Source organism: Budorcas taxicolor, chromosome 4 (genome assembly GCF_023091745.1).
Source record: "Budorcas taxicolor isolate Tak-1 chromosome 4, Takin1.1, whole genome shotgun sequence".
In the NCBI taxonomy this organism is placed as follows: domain Eukaryota; kingdom Metazoa; phylum Chordata; class Mammalia; order Artiodactyla; family Bovidae; genus Budorcas; species Budorcas taxicolor.
Window position 1 is genome coordinate 45,880,510 of NC_068913.1, and position 20,183 is coordinate 45,900,692.

The following is a 20,183-nucleotide window of genomic DNA, read 5'->3' on the forward strand; positions in this document are numbered from 1 at the left end:
GATTATTTAAGATGGTGTTTCAGAGATGAAAAACGTGTCTCTTTATGCAAAGAACCCACTGTGTGTCCAGTATGATGGCTAAAAATAGAAGCCTCACAGTGGGAACTTCATCATGAAATTTTAAATTTCGGGAGGCAATAAAAAATCCTACAAGTCTCCAGCATGGAAAAAAAGAAAAACTGGTTTCAAACAAAGAATCAAGCATGAGAATGGCACCAAGTGTCTTAGTGAGTGAGTGAGTGAGTGAAGTTGCTCAGTCGTGTCCGACTCTTTGCGACCCCGTGGACTGTAGCCCACCAAGCTCCTCTGTCCATGGGATTCTCCAGGCAAGAGTACTGGAGTGGGTTGCCATTTCCTTCTCCAGGGATCTTTGTAGTGTAATAAGAGACAATTGATCTATGCCTTCATTATGAGGAAAAATAATTTCCAATTAAAATGTCATATCCAGTAAAATTATTAATTATCTGTTAAGCTAAAGTGAGGATAAAATATTTCCTGATATGCAAGGTGTTCTGACAGTGCATTTTCTGACACACCAGTCTTAAAAGATTACTTTCCATTCACCTTTTCTCAGGTAAAGGAGGACAGTATCCTCTTCCTACAAAAAGAGAGTAAGTCAAAAGAGAAATAGAAGAGACTCATGGACTATGGGATCCAACACAGGAGGGAGATAAAGGGAGTCACCAAGATGGTGCAGTAAGGCTCCTAAGCTGGGGAGTGTACATGTAGAAGTGAGACCCAATTTGCAACAGATCGGAAAGCTGAGAAGAGAAAAGCAGCTTCTGATGTCTGGCAGTTGACCTGGCACTCACAGCTGGGCCTTGGTGTTCTGTTGAACACAATGTAACAGAAAATCACCATCAGACAAGACCATTCTATGATCATAGACAAAAACAAGACCACTTTGTATTTGTCTTTGGTCACTGATACAAACAAGAACATTGTCCAAGCCACAAAATATCATGTATTCCCATCTCCTGGTCTTCCTTGCCTATTATAGCTCTAGCCTCAATCTAGTCTTTTCTCTTTCTGCCATAAAATTTATTAAGATATTCAATCATAGGATTACCCTCACTTTCTGACAATATTCAAATCTAAGGCAAAGTCCTGTTTTCTTAAACCGTCCCCCAAAACACCTAACACCAGCCCCAAACCTATGTGTCGTTTCTAATAGGCTACACTGAGATACCCTACTGTTTTGCCTGGTGTGTATTTTCCCTTGCTGCAATGAGTAGTAAACTCAACTCATTCAACCATAGATGTGTTCCTACTGTTCAGAGATTACTGAAAAGTCTCAGAAGTGATTTCTATAAGAAGATTAAATGAATAGACTACCAAATGTGTTTTAAGAGAGGAAATTTATTCACTAACAGGTCAGTTTGGGGTTGAACTAATGATAAGTACACAGAAAACTACAAATAAAAACACAATGTATATAAATATTGGGGAATACAATTTTGTAAGTAATTATCTAATGTGACTCAGGTGTGGATAACATTTATTCATAATAATGCAAATATGAAACTTCAAAATTGTTAAAATTATAGCATAAAGCTATTTAGTATATGGAGGGACAAGAAATAGGTATGTTCAATGGACAGGGTATGAAATAAGCTTATTCTTCATCATTTATAGTGAGAAGTAAAAATAATCAGGTCTAAAACTGAAAAATAAAGGAGTAGCATCATTCACATATTACTTAAATGATGAAGATGGATCACAAGAATTAGCTAAAGGAAGAGGACTTAATTAAGAATAGGAAATAAATGGGGTATGTGCTGTCATCTACCTTTCTACACCTGAGGCAGACATCACTAATCAACTACAGAGCTGATAAGCCAGTGCTGGGTCTCAGAATCCTTTGCAAAATGTTCACTACAGGGGGCTACCACCAGCGGAAGAGAATTGGCACTTGCCTTCCTTGGACCATATGATCTTTACAATTCCCCTGTTCTTTCATCCCATGATTATGTAAAATAAAGATCATTGAATGTCTTGAGCAGGTGACACATTAAAGTATCATTTAAGATTTTTTTCAGTTTTATTTTTTTCATTTAAGAATATTAGTAGCAAAATGGAGAGTAGATTGAACCTGGAAAAAACAGGACAAAGGGAGAATAGCTGGTGGCAGTGGCAGTCATTCAGATGATGCAGAGTAGATACTGAAAGGCTTTCCTGAGGGTTATCAGTAGGGCCTGAACGTGCCAGCCTTGCCTTTGGAATGAAGTAGCCATTTTCAAAGTCTTCTGCTGATAATAAAATTTTCTTTAGCCTTTGAAAAAGTTTATATGTATATACAGGAAGACAAGCAACAGTTGTTTCTTGGTACCGTCCTCTTGGAACCACATACTTTCACATCTGTAATCACTTTATTCCTTGCAATAATCCCAGTTCAAAGGTTGAAAATGCCGAACATCAGCAGCTGTTCAATGAGTCTAGGATTTAAACCTGACTCTGCCTGACTCAAAACTGATGCTCTCCTCTATATAGTTAAGTTGTCACAATTGCCTTGAACACTGGAAGGGAGTCACTAAGAGAAATGCAGAATCACTTCTAAGTCAGAGCAGAGAGAGATGAATCTTCTAGAAAACTACAAATAAAGGAAAAGTGCTGTTGGAAAAAGCAGTCTCCTGCCTGCAGCCTTTCCACCCCCACTTAGCTACAAAAGAACGGGCTTTGGCCCTGGAACTCTTCCTTATGAAGAGATAGGGAATCCACACAGCCTGTACTGGGTTATCACTTTGTGTGGGAATATCTTTCCCTGTTTCAGGCACAGTGAGAACTCCTTGGTTCTGCTTAAGCCTGTATGTCAGTGGCCCACAGGCACACTGCCAGCTTTCAGGATTTCAGACTCCACAAGAAGGATCAAGGTTCCTTTCACCGTAGTAAGACAATTGTGAGCATAGGCCAATCACCCTGAGCTGGCCATCAGGAGAGACTGCTGGCCCCTGGGGGCCACAGTTCACTACTGAAGCTGATCTCCTCTGTCTCTTCTTTGTGTAGGTAGTGTTCTTCCATCCAGTGCTTGACTGTTGTGTTTTCCTTGGTGACTCCAACCCCAAGATGCAGTGGGCCCTCCCCAAGATAGGTGAGTGGTGCGTGGCGTTCCGCTTCCTTGGGATTGATGACCTGCCTGCTACATGACGTGATGTGTACATACAGAAAATGACATAGTTACTTGGTTAGAGGATTTTGTTGTCACAATCTTGAGTATGTTTTTAGTTTGAAAGAAAATAACCTTACAGACATAATATTCCAACTCTTAAAACATGACAGTGAATGTCAAAGCAAAATCCCCAGAGTCACTGAGGGGACTGTGTTAGAATGTAGATATGGGGTTTTATTCCTCTTCTGTACCTCAGTGGAAGTCAATAGGAGCTATGATTAAAATCAGAAGTGTACTTTAATGTATAGTTTGATTTCCTGAAAGTGTGATATCTTTAAGAAATTCTCTACATTTCAATTTGTCATGGTTTTCCCTAACCCTAGCAAAGTCTCTCTCCTTATGGCAGACTGGTCTTCTTTTTCCTTTTTTTAAAGCCCAATAAAAATCATATATATTTCATGAAACTGCTTGATCAACTGTATTTCAACATACAGAAACAGAGCCCATTGTACTTTAGTAATATAGGTGATATGGCATTTAAGGCTTTTCTTAATTAAAAGCCAAGAATCTTATTTGCATTTCTTTGAAGGAAAAGACTGTAATAAGGATAAAGTATTGGCAAAGCGATGAACCAAACAGAGAGGAAATTCTAATTATAGACTTCAGAATTCAGTTTAAGATGTATATGTATGTCATTTTTTTTTCTTTACATTTTTCACATAACTCATTATTTTGGATATATTTCATTTTAAAGTATAATTAATTTACAGTGTTATGTTAATTTCTGCTATACAGCAAAGGGGTTCAGATATATAGAGACATTCTTTTTAAATATTCTTTTCCATATGGTCATCACAGAACACTGAATATGGTTTCCTGTGCTATACAGTAGGACTTTATTGTTTATCCATTCTGTATATAATAGTTTGCATCTACTAACCCCACATTCCCACTGCATTCCTCCTCCACCTGCTCTCCCTTTTGGGAACCACAGATCTGTTCTCAATGTCTGTGATCCTGTTTCATAGATAAATTCATTTGTGTCATATTTTTGGATTCCACATAGAAGTGATATTTGCCTGTATTTTCTCCCAGACCATTGGTTGTCTTTTCTTTTTGTTTATGGTTTCCTTTGCTGTGCAAAAGCTTATATGTTTGATTGGTTTAGTCGCTAAGTCGTGTCCAACTCTTGCAACCCCATGGACTATAGCCTGCAAGGCTCCTCTGTCCATGGGATCCTCCAGGCAAGAATATTGGAGTGGGTTGCCATTTCCTTCTCCAATATGTTTGATTAGGTCCCCTGTTTCTACTTTTGCTTTTATTTCTATTGCCTTGGTTAAATGACCTAAGAAAACAGTGGTACAATTTATGTCAGAGAATGTTTTGCCTTTGTTTTCTTCTGGAAGTTGTATGGTTTTGCATCTTATATTTAAGTCTTTAAGTCACTTTAGTTTATTTTTGTGTGTGGTGTCAGGCAGTGTTCTCTTATAACTTCATGAATTTTTATGAGGTTGTGTTCAACTTCCCCAGCACAACTTACTGAAGAGACTGTCTTTTCTCCATTGTATATTCTTGCCTCCTTTGCCCGAGATTATCTGACCATAGATGTGTGGGTTTATTTCTGGGCTCTCTATTCTGTTGCATTGATCTGTATGTTTTTGTACCAGTACTGTGTTATTTTGATTACTGTGTCTTTATAATATTGTCTAAAGTCTGGGAGGATTATGCCTCCAGCTTTGATCCTTCTTGGCAGGCCCACCTTCTACCTGCTCATGCCTAGACTTGGCAAATGCTTCTGGGAGGAAAAAGACTACCTGTATCTGTTCATCTAGGAAGTGTTTATACTGTTGTAGAATTTACTTCCACAACTCTCATACGTCTTTTAAAAATATGTGATTTTTAGTTTACTAATTTTTTTCTGGTTCTTATGACAGGAACCATGGTCTACTCCAATGCTTTATGTCTTAACTAGAAGTAGAAATGGCAGAGTTACATTTTATATTCTGTTTATGTGCCCTTCTATTTTAAATTTTCGGATAAAGACAAACTTAATTCTGTTTAGTGTTTGTCATATTTTAGAACCAATATTGTGATTGTTATCAGCTTATAACTGCTTTTGAGATCACCAATAGATATTTCTCTATGTGACAAGCTATCTTACTGCTTCCATTCAACTTATCTTTCTTTCCACTTTTAAGGAGAATGTTTTGTTGAGTCAGCATTAGCAACATGTTTAATAGACTAACTTCACTTACTACTGGAATCACCATAGTAGATTACTAAAAGCAATGATAATTTTTGTCCTATTGTTGTTTAAGGAAATCTTACTATGGTTATTTGCTTAATAAACAAGGATTGTTTTATTAATAAAAGCAACATTTACTGGTCTTAAGAGCCTTCTATTCACCACATCTAGGTTTCCACCAATTCTTGGAATAAATACTTTAACTGCTCATCACTGTAGATCTCATTGTGAGTAAGGTGGAGTACCAGAAAGTCTGTGTTTATCCAAAGTTCCAACTTAACTTTCTAATGAGCAAGGCTTTGGGCTAAGATGGAATAGCTTGCAGTAAGCCAGTACTTTGAGTAAAAATAACTTGAAAAGTTGGATTAAAGAATACATTTGAAAGTATAAGAGTTGCAAAGATCTAGAGTCTTCAAAGGTTCTAACATTATCTAGGATAAAATAATTTACACTGGACTCTTGATAAATCAAGGATGAATGATGTAATCTTAAGGGTAGCCACTGAAAGACTGAAAAGAGTGCAAAACTAATGCATATCAAAAAATGGGGAAAATATAAAAATTCATCTTTTTGATTAATTTGAAAGAAGAAAAGACAAGAGAAAATATGGTACAAAAAATAGATAAGACAGAGAAAAAGCAATAGTAATACAGTGGCCATAAGCCCAAATATGTCTGTGCCTGCCAAGCTCCTCTGACAATGGGATTTTCCCAGCAAGAATACTACAGTGGATTGCCATTTTCTTCTCCAGCAAATGTACTTTTGGACTAAATACAAGAACGGAAAGGCAGAAATTTTCAGACTAGATATTAAAAAGTATATGCTGTGTAGGAAAAGACACACCTGGATAAGGACACAGAAGGGATGAAAGTAAATGGATAGATGAGGAAATAACCATAAAAACAACAACAAAAAAGTAGTGTAATGGTTGATGTAGAAAATGTAAGCTTTTATAGAAAAAAACATTTTTAGAGTTTAAACCTTTTCACAGTTGTAAAGGAATCAATCTACATGTAGAAATTTTAATAGAACTATTAAAATAGATGAGAAACATAAATATTATTGTTTTAATAATGAAAATAATAAACATTCTGTTTTTTTCATAAAAGTGTGAAAAGCACTTTTCACCCTAATGAGATATAAAACAGTTCATGAGTGCCAACTGACAGCAAGATCAAGACCTAGTCATTTCAAACATTCATAACTCTACCAGTTATTTTCACCATTTAATAAAAGTTGGTCTTTCAATCATGATAGGGTAGGTTATTGTCTCAGAAACAAGCCTAATTATCATTACCCAAAAGCATGAAAGCTTATTTCTTGCTCTGACAAAGTGTCTGGCCAGTCAAGGTGGTTCTCCAAGACCACAGTTGGCGCAGTATTCCTGGATGCATTCATTTACAGCATTTCCATATCATCATTGGAAGTCACCGCAATGGCCATGGGAGGGGGGAAAGGGGCTAGAGGTTCTCATACTGCTCTAGGATGGAAGGAACGTGTGTCATTTCTGCCCACAATCCATTGACCAGAACCAGTCCTATGACCCTGCTCAATGGCAGAGGGTACAAGGAAGTATAAATCTTCTATATGCCCAGAAGGAGAGGAGAATTAGGCTTATAGGTTAGAATTGGAAGTGTCTACCATAGCTGGAAACTCCTGTTTACGTTTCTGAGGTCATGAACCTCTATAAGGTCATGGACCATGACAATCCTGAAGAGAACAGGTATGATTTTGGTACCCCCAGCTGCTTCATCTCAGAGACTGACCTCTTTTTCACCAGAGGAAGCACTGGCCAAGGCATGGGCATAGCGATGCAGTCCTTTTTATGGTTCACTGCCTTTCAGCAGTGCTTGGTCCACTGGCACAGGAGGTGCCATGCGAAAGAGGAGGGAATTAGAGACAATGGGACCAAAATCCCTCCATATGGGAGCATAGAGGTAGTAAGAAGATAATAGCTATATTGAACATTCTCTAGCTGTAGTACACCTCTGATACACACAAAATTATTCAGGGAGCTGACACTGGGTTCTGATGGGCGTTGGCTAATTGGAGGTGCAGGCTGGCTGTCTATCCGTATTCATGTGATCTGGTCTTATTTCTGACTGTTGTAGTCTCAGTAACAGCATTCTGGATCTGACTCTTTGAACTCTTTCAAACATAGTGGTTCACTTGGTTCTACCCTGAAGTGAACCCATTAGCTCTTCCAGAACTGGATGGCCTAACTGCCTCCCATGGCCAGGCTGATGCGTGATCCCAATAAGACATTTCTCTAATCTTGGGATAACAAAAAGATTGAAATATACTGTACGACTGGGCCTCTATAACAGATTTGATGCATTTTAAAGCTATCTTTTATCTGTTCTATTCCTCTCCCTCTTTCCCTATTGACAGCAAAAACAAGTTCCTGAAATATGTTTGCTTCAAAAAGATGGTACTGAGGGAATTTCCTGGCTGTCTATGGTTAGGACTTTGTGTTCTCACTGCTGAGGGCCTGGATTCAATCCCTGGTAAGGGAACAAGATCCCACAAGCTGCACCAGTGCTTCCCAAAGGAAAAAAGGAACAAACCAAAAAACAAAAAGGTGGCACTGAGCTTGTAAACCAGACGGCAGTGTTCAGCACCCACCTCTAATAGAAGCCTTTGATGCAGTGCTTGAGTTTGATTGAGTGCATCCCAGGACACTTTCAAGAGTAGCTCCATTTTTTTTAAATTTCGAAAATCTCTTTCTTTTTCTCTTTGCTTACGAGACAGTTCATCGTGGTAGTTATGCTTGTCAATAAGACAGTTTCGTAAATTGAGATCCAAGATCCCTCTGTTCCAGGTAAAAAGAATATGAAAGTGATTTGTCATCAGCTGCCCTTTTTCAAGGTAGCATGGTCAGCAGACATATACAGAACTATTTTCATGTTAGAATCAAATTTTAAGTAATGCCAAAAGCAATTTTGTTTGCAAGTTCTTGTCAGTGTCACAGTCATTAAAACCCAAGTGGAAGAGCAAATTGGCAGAGACAGAAGTTCTAGTTTCTCTGAAATTTTACTTAAAAATGGGAATTAACACTCTCCTAGAGACTCACATCATGGAATTGCTCCTTTTAGGAGAAATATCATGATTATCTCAGAAATGCTGCAATCTGCAGGGAAAAAAAATCCTTAAATTATAGCACACTCCAGTGATACAATTTTCCAGAGGTACATTAGAGAAACTTAAAAAAAAAACCCCAATAAATTGTGTCCTTAAGATTTGGTCACAAGAAATTGAGGACAATGAAGAATAAAGGATAAAAAATACAGGATGCTTGGGGCTGGTGCACTGGGATGACCCAGAGAGATGATATGGGGAGAGAGGTTGGGGGGGGTGGTTCAGGATTGGGAACTCATGTACACCCGTGGTGGATTCATGTCAGTGTATGGCAAAACCAATACAGTATTGTAAAGTAAAATAAAAAATTTAAAAATAAATAAATAAAATGCTTTATTTAATAATATATTTTTATTAATGGTAAAATGATTAAAAATTCTATAGAAATGTTTACTAAGTGAATATAAATCTATTTGAGATTATTTTGAATCTTAAAATAGAAATCAAAGAAATATTTAGATGACAAAACACATTAATATAACAAACCTTTCAGTTAGTGAACTTGCTTCATTCTCTCTAGTTAATTCTAATAGCTTGACCAATTGATTATATTCTCGCTCTTTAATTTCAAGTAAGGCCCGTTTGCCTTCAACTTCCTTTATTACATCCTCCTTCTCTTCCATTACAGCATTAATTTTGGTTTCAACTTTCTTTAGGGAATCATTTAGCTCTTTGAGTTCATATTCCAAGAGAAGTTTTTTCTTTTCCATTTCTCTGTGGGGATACATACGCACATATATATGTATGTACACAACACATTCACACATTTGCCTTATTTTGATCCCTGAACGTCTTCACCTGTTTGTACTTTCTAACTAGGCAACAGAAGGTCTAGTCATAAATTCAGAAGTGAGATGAAGACCACAGATGAGTGGGACTGAGGGGGTGTCTCCACTGAGTGTCACTGAGGGTAAGCATTTGGCCAGCTTCCCTACTTTCTCCCCAGGTCCCCAGCGCTACTGTCTCCCGGGATTCAACCCTCACCCTCTGAACTGACCTAAACCTCTCAGCATCGGTACTGGTGGGGCTTGGGTTTTAGAGCCACTACTATTGTCTGTCTCCTCTTTCCCCTCTTCTCCAGACTTTTGTATCTCCACTTATTTATCTTTTTTGGTTCCTCTAAACTTTGAGAATTTTCTCTGTGATTTCTGCCTCCAATCTACTCTAAATGTGTAGGGGCTTATGCACACGGATAGGTGACAAGTGAAGAATTACTGTTTTTTGGGTTTCAGGCATCTGGCTGGCTGACATATCTAGACCGTGAAATTCTACACAGTTCAAACAACTTATTCCATATGCAGTTCTGTTAAAGTCAGTTACTCTCCATAGAGACGTGATTTATATATTAGAAAGAGAATATTGTCCCAAAATTAAGACTTAAATAAGTGTTAGGAATGACAGTAATGGGCTGCACTACATTCTTTTAAAGAACTTAATGTATACAACCTAGAGAGAGCCAAATGCAGATATTTCTAAAATTACCACAGTAATTTGATATGTTCAGTGGCTAATATTCTTGTTTAAGCATGCACACATAACTTGGGGAAGTGTGGGCTGGAAGGATAGAAAATAAAAATATTAAACCATACACTTTTTTGCGTGTTGTTTTTTCTGTCTCTTTTCCAATTTGTACGGGGATGGATTGACGATGGACCACTTCATCCTAGTAAAGAAATGGAGCCGTGTTAAATTATGTACTCTTAGATGAGAAGCAGTTAAGCAAATTAAATAGGAGAGAGAGAAAGGAGCTACAAGGTGTAGAACTTTTACTATCTGTCCTGTACCCTGCAGTGTGCTTTAATTATTCCATTTAATTCTCGTAATGACTTTTCAAGATGGTTGTGGTTACCATTTGAAAGAGGAGCTAACTGACTGTAGTGAATGCTGTGGGTGCTCTGCCCAGGTTCTCTTTATGGAGATACACCCATCCCTCAGAGGTTTTGAAGGCTGCTAAGGAAAAGGTCAGTTTTCATTGCAATCCCAAAGAAAGGCAATGCCAAAGAATGCTCAAACTACTGCACAGTTGCACTCATCTCACACGCTAGTAAAGTAATGCTCAAAATTCTCCAAGCCAGACTTCAGCAGTACGTGAACCATGAACTTCCAGATGTTCAAGCTGGTTTTAGAAAAGGCAGAGGAACCAGAGATCAAATTGCCAACATCCTCTGGATCATGGAAAAAGCAAGAGAGTTCCAGAAAAACATCTCTTTCTGCTTTATTGACTATGCCAAAGCCTTTGACTGTGTAGATCACAATAAACTGTGGAAAATTCTAGAAGAGATGGGAATTCCAGACCACCTAACCTGCCTCTGGAGAAACCTGTATGCAGGTCAGGAAGCAGCAGTTAGAAATGGATATGAAACAACAGACTGGTTCCAAATAGGAAAAGGAGTATGTCAAGGCTATATATTGTCACCCTGCTTATTTAACTTATATGCAGAGTACATCATGAGAAATGCTGGGCTGGAAGAAGCACAAGCTGGAATCAAGATTGCCGGGAGAAATATCAATAACCTCAGCTATGCAGATGACACCACCCTTATGGCAGAAAGTGAAGAGGAACTAAAAAGCCTCTTGATGAAAGTGAAAGAGGAGAGTGAAAAAGTTGGCCTAAAGCTCAGCATTCAGAAAACGAAGATCATGGCATCTGGTCCCATCACTTCATGGGAAATAGCTGGGGAAACAGTGTCAGACTTTATTTTTTGGGGCTCCAAAATCACTGCAGATGGTGACTGCAGCCATGAAATTAAAAGACACTTACTCCTTGGAAGAAAAGTTGTGACCAACCTAGATAGCACATTGAAAAGCAGAGACATTACTTTGCCAACAAAGGTCCGTCTAGCCAAGGCTATGGTTTTTCCTGTGGTCATGTATGGATGTGAGAGTTGGACTGTGAAGAAAGCTGAGCGGAGTGCCGAAGAATTGATGCTTTTGAACTGTGGTGTTGGAGAAGACTCTTGAGAGTCCCTTGGACCGCAAGGAGATCCAGCCAGTCCATTCTAAAGGAGATCAGTCCTGGGTGTTTTTTGGAAGGAATGATGCTAAAGCTGAAACCCCAGTACTCTGGCCACTTCATGCGAAGAGTTGACTCATTGGAAAAGACTCTGATGCTGGGAGGGATTGAGGGCAGGAGGAGAAGGGGACGACAGAGGATGAGATGGCTGGATGGCATCACCGACTCAATGGACATGAGTCTGGGTAAACTCCGGGAGTTGGTGATGGACAGCGAGGCCTGGCGTGCTGCGATTCACGGGGTTGCAAAGAGTCAGACATGACTGAGCGACTGAACTAAACAGCTTATGCTTGTTCTCTCCACAGAGCGCCATGGCTGTGCAGAGTTGCCTTGGCAGCGGGTGGGGTGCAGAAGGGTGGGTGGGTAGGGGGATGGAAGGAAGAGGGGCACAGGCTGTGACTGATGTGGAGGTACAGCAGCCCACCCCCGAATCAGGGTGGAACAACTTCTGTGGTGCGATTCATGATCTGAGTTCCCCATGGGATCAGGTTGATTCACTTTTAACGTAGGGGTCTCCTGAAACCATGGTTTGGCCTGACTTCTTCCACAGCTCTGTCCTGTTTCCCTCACTCTACTATCGGATTCTCCTTAGAGCTTTACCTCCCTGAATACGCGTCTTAATCTCTAAGGCTGGGGCTGCTGCTTTCGCGGCTGCTAAGTTGCTTTCAGTCGTGTCCTACTCTGTGCGACCCCATAGACGGCAGCCTACCAGGCTCCCTCGTCCCTGGGATTCTCCAGGTAAGAACACTGGAGTGGGTTGCCATTTCCTTCTCCAATGCATGAAAGCGTAAAGTGAAAGGGAAGTCGCTCAGTTGTGCCTGACTCTTAGCGACCCCATGGACTGCAGCCTACCAGGCTCTTCCGTCCATGGGATTTTCCAGGCAAGAGTACTGGAGTGAGGTGCCATTGACTTCTCTGAAGGCTGAGGCTAAGATAAGGTAAATGATTTTCCCAAAGTCACATAACTTCTAAGCAGCAAGGCCAAGATCAGAAGCTAACTTTGTCTAACACTGCTTTGCATTATGCTCTGTGGATTCACGGAAGATTCACTTTCAGCCTCAAGAATGGTATGTACATACATGGCAGGGGTTGTGGAAGAGCCCCTTCCCACCTGAGGATCATGCTCGACTTTGGGACCTGGGGTAATACAGGGGCTTGAAGACACCCCTGCAGTGTGGTATATTTCTGGGGTCTTGCTCAGTCTTGAGCAGATCTAAATTTTGTGAGTCTAAAACTTGTACAATTTGGGGAGTTCTTTTTAAGAGAAAGAATCACAAGTTACAAATGCTAAATTAGGTTCAGGGCCTTGGAGGTGGTTAATGCATGTGAAGGGCTGAAGCCTTAGCTTCACTGTGTTCCTTGTAAATCTATCTCGGCTCAGTGTCCATTTTCTAGGTGGCAGCTGGGTATGTCTTGACTGACTGCTTCATCTCTTAAGGAGGTCAAAGTGAATCCTAATTCTAAGCCAAGGTATCTCAGATGTGTTGCTTTAAAAAATAACTCTAGGTTACTTAAATTGTTTCAAGACCTGTTATAAAATATTTCAAAATGAGATGAATTTTAATTATTTCTCAAAACACAAATATGTTTTAGGAAAGAGTCAGGCACGACTGAGTGACTGAACTGAACTGAAAACATAAATATGGGTCTTGTATAATGTTCACAGTGAGAGGGAAGTGAGGTGGAATCAAACAGGCAGAGAAGGATAAAGTAGTAACTATATAAAGAGGTTAGGACAAATGGTTGCTCTTGAAGGAAGTGATTGTGTTTGTGACACTGCTTTCTAATATTGGAAAATGCTTGACGAGGTCTGGAGAGACCTTTTCTCCCAGTCAGGTCTCCAACTTAGAGTGATGCTACTGAATATTCAGAAATCTTTTGTGAATCCCCAGAGCCCAGGTGTAGTTTGATAGGATCAATCACAACTGCATAACATTTCAGTTTGTGTGTTTTGGTTTTTGTCAAACCTATGTAGTCAATGCAAAAAGTGCAATGATACCCATGCATTTTTATGTCCTTGCAGATACAATGTTCACATATGTATGAGTTGAAGTAGCACACCTTTAAGGTGACCTGATATTCAAGCAGTTCTTCTAGTTCCTTCTGCTCCTTTAGTAATTGCTTTTGCTTAGATGTCAAATCTTCCCGTAAATTTTTAATTTCTAATTTCTTCTGCATTACTTCCTTACGTAATTCCTCAGTGCTTTCTCGCAATATTCTCATCTTCTTCTCCATTTCCTTTAAAAGGCATGAAAATCATCAGGTTATACAAAGTCTGAGCAAGCATCTGTTTGGCTAAAAATCAAATTTAAAAATTTACTTACCATTTTGATTATATTTGCTTCGAGCTTCATAAATGATTTCTTACAGAGTTAAATGCAACTTCTGATTTCTGACCTCTTCAATGAATGCATAGCAATTATACTATATGTGTTAAATGTTTTACATTAGATTTGAACTCTTTTCTTTTTTTTTCATTAATGCTGTTTTCGGTCTTCCTACATTTTAAATGTTTCCTTTTTCTGAGTTAATGTTTATTTGATACCAAAAAGCATTAGTAAAAATTTCCAGCCTTTTTTTCTAGTAGCTTTGTGATTTGACAAATCAGATACAAATAATGTTTGAATATCTAGGTTATGGTTAGTCTGAGTCACACATGAGAATTAAAGATTAGGGAGTTCATGTTTGGAATGTCTCTAGTCCTTGACATTCCTCAGTCCCCCACTCTCATTGATACTGCTTCTCTAACTCATGCGCATTCTCCTCAAATGCCCTCTGCCTCAGACTCCTAACAGGGCTTTGACTGTTTCCTGTGACTGATTATCTGAGGAGTGTTTAACTTATGAGAGAGAAGCCTTCTTGTACTCAGGAGGGCCACACATTACTAATGACTAAGGGGAAGGATGCACTTAGCCTTCTCTGGCCTTTCTGCATATGGCTCTCTTCCACTGATGTTCCTGGAGGGTAAAATTGGTGCGTGATCTTATGATCTGAAACTAAAATTCAAAATACTTTTTCCCATAGAATCTCTGTTGAAAATGGTGGTTAGGAATACTTATATGATGCTAAGTCACTTCAGTCGTGTCCGACTCTGTGCGACCCCATAGACGGCAGCCCACCAGGCTCCTCTGTCCATGGGATTTTCCAGGCAAGAGTACTGGAGTGGGGTGCCATTGCTTTCTCTGGTCCGACTCTGTGTGACCCCTTAGACGGCAGCCCACCAGGCTCCCCCATCCCTGGGATTCTCCAGGCAAGAACACTAGAGTGGGTTGCCATATAATATATACATATATATGCATATATATATACATTCTTACATTCATATATAATATGATGTATATTCATACTCATATATGTAATAGTATCTTACTCTATGTTTAACAGGTTTTTGTGCCTTGAAATTAAACCACCACCAACATACTTTTTTAATAAAACCATTCAGAAGGTGTAGTGCAGTCCCATTTAATGTGGTGTGTGCTGATTTTTCCATTTACTTTGTATGATAGATTGCAAAAGAAAGGGACATAATTCCTTCTAGTCATGTTTGCATGCCTCTTTGCAATATGGCTATGTCATATTTAAATGTAGGACTTCTGCCCCTTGATTCTAGATGTGGCACTATGACTTGCTTGGACCAATGTGATGTTACCAACAGTGATTTAAGCAAAGGCTCAAAAACTGCTTGTGTTGAGGTTTGCCCTTTCTTGAGACTATTTGTCTCTTTCTTGAGACTGGAAACCCTTCCATCATGAGACTAACCAGTGACATGTGACCTTAGACCAACTACACCAAAATGACTGACATACAAATGAAGCCATCCTACCCTAACTGAGCCAGCTCAGGCCGGAAGAATTCACAATTGTTGAAAATAAGAAAATAAGAAATGGCTGTTGTTTTAAACTAGTACATTTTAGGGAAGTACGTTTTTACTAAGTTTGTTAGGCATGAATTACTAAGTTTGTTAGGCATGATACATCTGTATAAAAATTTCTTATAATCAGCTTGAGACATTCAGGAAGCTAAAAGAGTAATAACTATAGCAAAAATAATGTTTTTAAGTGCCAACCGTAGAATCCTTTTTTCTTCTGAAAACAAAGCAGATATTGTCCAACCAAACACAACCTAAATTAGATGCCAAGTAGCTAAATCCTGTAATAGGCACACTTATGCTTACTGCAGAAGTTATACAGGTATTGCTTTCATCATCATCCATAGTTAAGACTTCTGGGTCTTTCAAATGTTTCAGGATATGGTTTCTGTGATAAACATTAGTATTTATCAAAAAGGTTGTTTCAGTCCAGCTGTGTTTAACAAAGTTTAGATCATCTAAGACTTACTCCTGGCTTAGGTATCTTCTCGAATTCCTTTAGTATGAGGTTTTTTTCTTCCACTAAGCTGCAACAAACAAACAAACAAACAAACAAAACCTTTGACAAAGTACAAAAATTAAACTATTTGCACAGTAATAATTTTCTACTCTCTCTTCTCAGAACACAGTCTCCCGTGTGTTTGTCAGTCTGGTGTCCATCCTTGCTGATGGCTTCACTGACTCCCACAGGCTCACGTAGGGGCTCCCTCTCCAGTCCTCCCTAACACTGTACACACACCCATCAAAGGAGTTCTCTCACCACACTGTAACTGCTTGTGATCACAACCTCCCCTCCAGACTCAGGTTCTTTCCAGGCAGGCTCTGGGCTTTTTCTTTATATTATTTACAAGAAACTAGTACCTGTCTGGATTATTGATACAGCCTTTACTGGTTCCATCTAATTAGCAGATCCTACTAGCCAGTAGGTCTAAAGAGGCATGCATACCAGGTTTATTTTTATGAAACTATATTTACAATAAAGAAAATTGAAGGTTTTTGTAATAACTGTGTGCCACACAGAATTTTATAGGTTAGTTGTGTGGACTGTCGGCTGAAGCTGAATTTCTTCAGAGTTTTGAATAGTTATACCTTTCCTTTTAGAAAGAAAGTGTGCGACCTCATGGACTGTCCCCTGCCAGGCTCCTCTGTCCATTGAATTCTCCAGGCAAGAATGCTGGAGTGGATAGCCATTCCCTTCTCCAGGGGATCTTCCCAGCCCAGTGATCAAACCTAGGTCTCCCGCATTGCAGGCCAATTCTTTTCCATCCGAGCCACCAGGGAAGCCCTTTCCTTTTAGAGCTTGTGTATTCAGTTCAGTTCAGTCACTCAGTCGTGTCTGACTCTTTGCGACCGCATGGACTGCAGCACGCCAGGCCTCTCTGTCCATCACCAGCTCCTGGACTTTACTCAGACTCGTGTCCATTGAGTTGGTGATGACATCCAACCATCTCATGCTCTCAGTGAAAGTGAAAGTGAAAGTGAAGTCGCTCAGTCGTGTCCGACTCTTTGCGACCCCATGGACTGTAGCTCTCCAGGCTCCCCCGTCCATGGGATTCTCCAGGCAAGAATACTGGAGTGGGGTGCCATTTCCTTCTCCAAGGGATCTTCCCGACCCAGGGATCGAACCCAGGTCTCCTGCATTGCAGGCAGACGCTTTAACCTCTGAGCCATGAAATCATGCTCTCAACGCTTGTATATATTGCTCTTTTACTTCCAAGCTGTTGCTCCTGAACGTCAGCCATGTTGCCACCAGGGGGTGATAGTGTGCTGCCATCGCTGGGTTGCAAAGCCCACCTGAGTGTCCCTGAATTTCAAAATGGTGCCATGAGGCTCTCCCACAAGATAAGACTTAGTCTCTTCTTTAAATGGAAAAAAAAATTTTTTTTTTCTTGAGCAAACGTAAAATGTCTAATTCTTTTGAACATTTTAAATGAATTAAATTTCAATCATACATTTTCCCCTTTTTCATTAAGAAACATTGAAATTGAGGAGTGAGATACTTCTCCCAAAGTCACCAGTCAAGGCTAAATGGACTTTTAAACTCAGCTCTCTGACTCCAAGGCACTGTTCAGTATCAGGCTATTCCTGGAATACACTGTTATTGAAATATTCCACTGTTTTTTTAGAATTTAGATTGCTTTAGAGTTTTTGCTTTTATAAATAATAATAGGCATCTTCGTGCATTGTCTTTTTTCTTGTTTTGGATTCTTATTTTTGTGGGGCATTACTGGGATGAGAAAAAGTTATTGTGTGTGTGTCTTTTGATATACATAAACCTCTAACCTTTCAAACTGACATTAAAATCTAAAACGGACACTTTCAGCTTTCCTGACTTAGGGGTGTTTGAGCATCAAGGCTCCTCAGGATTCGTTTCTTGTCTGTAGCAAGAGTCCTAACTGAACCATGTCATCAAAGGATTTTGGTTGTAAGGACTTGTAGGCGAAGAAGCAATGCTGGAAGCCATGTGTGCGGCCAAGTGCATGAGGCATCATCCCCCATCAGGAGCAGAACCAGCCTGACTGGGTGGAAATTGTAAGAAGGTCAGTTTCTCATCCAATATAAGCAATAGCCACCTACAAGTCGGGCTGTCCAAAGCTGGGCTGTGCTGCTATGGGAGGCTGTGAGCCCCCCATCACTGGAGGTGTTTGAGCACACAGTGAGTGGTTACTGAGAGAAGGTTTGGGTGATTCTGAGAGTATTCAGGGCTGAGAACCTCTTTGGAGACCAGCAGTTCTCAAACTCTGACAATAATAAGAATCATATAGGAAGTATGTGAGCAGCTCCAATGTTACCTTGGGTGGGATGGCCTGGACAGAAAGTGGAATCGTTAGTTTTAGAGTTGGATCTGCCTTTTAAACATGGATCTAAGGTGCTTCTCTTTCAGTTATGAGGACTATATGCAGCAAAACCTGTCCTAAGCTCTTTCTGTTCTTGGTTGCCACAAGAACTTTTTTTTTTTTTAATGTTTAGAAGGTAAAATCTGTTCCAGCTGTGAGTTTTTTCCTTACTACTAACCCCGATGATCTGCATGTCCCTCTGTCAGTCTAACTTTCTGGAATTCCAGAGGCATCACTAAAATAATCTTTCTGTTCCTTTCTTATCAGATCTGTTTGTTTTTTGGTTCCAACTTTGCTATCGCTATTGGACTAAGAATGGAAAATGACCACTAAGCCCCTGGGTGAGCGCCAACAGGGAACAAGCCGTGGCAGAGGAAGTAGACATAAGGCCACGATCACGCTGTGCAGCCCTGCACGCGCGCAGCACACCTGTCCCCCACTCCACGTCCACACCCACAACAGACAGCACTGACCGTGGCTCTGCTTCCCCAGCCGACTAAGACTTGTCAGGGTATTTCAGATTTAGCATGAGAGACTCAGCTGATTTGCTGTCCAGATCTTTAGGGTTTCTAGGAAGCAGAGAAGCCCCCAAAAGGTAACAAAGTAAAAGCTAGAAAAACCTTGAAAAGAAGACTGAAAAGTCTTTTCAGTGAAAGTTTCTGGAGAAATAATGACTTCTACTTTGTTTCAAGTATAAGTTCTCAACAGTATTTATTTAATTGCTTCATTAATTATTTGTATGTGTTTACTTATTGATGTAAGTTCCATATTCATTCCTGAACTGCATAGTTAACCAAGAGATCATCAGTGAGTATTAATCCAAAGCCAAAAACTATTGCAACAGATTTAATTATTAACCAACCATGTTATTATACTTCCCTTAGCACTTATTAAGGAGTTTATATTATTTGAAAACATAAACATAGGCAAAACACTCTCAGACATAAATCACAGCAGGATCCTCTATGATCCACCTCCCAGAATTCTGGAAATAAAAGCAAAAATAAACAAATGGGATCTAATTAAAATTAAAAGCTTCTGCACAACAAAGGAAAATATAAGCAAGGTGAAAAGACAGCCTTCTGAATGGGAGAAAATAATAGCAAATGAAGCAACTGACAAACAACTAATCTCAAAAATATACAGGCAACTTATGCAGCTCAATTCCAGAAAAATAAACGACCCAATCAAAAAATGGGCCAAAGAACTAAATAGACATTTCTCCAAAGAAGACATACGGATGGCTAACAAACACATGAAAAGATGCTCAACATCACTCATTATCAGAGAAATGCAAATCAAGACCACAATGAGGTACCACTTCACACCAGTCAGAATGGCTGCGATCCAAAAATCTGCAAGCAATAAATGCTGGAGAGGGTGTGGAGAAAAGGGAACCCTCCTACACTGTTGGTGGGAATGCAAACTAGTACAGCCACTATGGAGAACAGTGTGGAGATTCCTTAAAAAATTGCAAATAGAACTACCTTATGACCCAGCAATCCCACTGCTGGGCATACACACCGAGGAAACCAGAATTGAAAGAGACACATGTACCCCAATGTTCGTCGCAGCACTGTTTATAATAGCCAGGACATGGAAACAACCTAGATGTCCATCAGCAGATGAATGGATAAGAAAGCTGTGGTACATATACACAATGGAGTATTACTCAGCCATTAAAAAGAATTCATTTGATTCAGTTCTGATGAGATGGATGAAACTGGAGCCGATTATACAGAGTGAAGTAAGCCAGAAAGAAAAACACCAATACAGTATACTAACACATATATATGGAATTTAGAAAGATGGCAATGACGACCCTGTATGCAAGACAGGAAAAAAGACACAGCTGTGTATTACGGACTTTTGGACTCAGAGGGAGAGGGAGAGGGTGGGATGATTTGGGAGAATGGCACTCTATCATGTATACTATCATGTAAGAATTGAATCGCCAGTCTATGTCTGACGCAGGA

At 39.7% G+C, this 20,183-nt stretch overlaps 1 protein-coding gene across 1 annotated transcript in view; it reads right to left on the minus strand.

The window, feature by feature from the left end:
- Positions 1-20,183, minus strand: part of CCDC146 (coiled-coil domain containing 146) — a 118,854-nt gene that overhangs the window by 24,302 nt on the left and 74,369 nt on the right. The window contains exons 4-8 of the mRNA XM_052638634.1: positions 15,840-15,897; positions 13,564-13,740; positions 10,079-10,152; positions 8,976-9,203; positions 7,977-8,163 (exon numbers count right to left, since the gene is read on the minus strand). Of these exons, the coding sequence (XP_052494594.1) occupies positions 7,977-8,163; positions 8,976-9,203; positions 10,079-10,152; positions 13,564-13,740; positions 15,840-15,897 (724 nt within the window). The remainder of the gene's footprint in view (positions 1-7,976; positions 8,164-8,975; positions 9,204-10,078; positions 10,153-13,563; positions 13,741-15,839; positions 15,898-20,183) is intronic.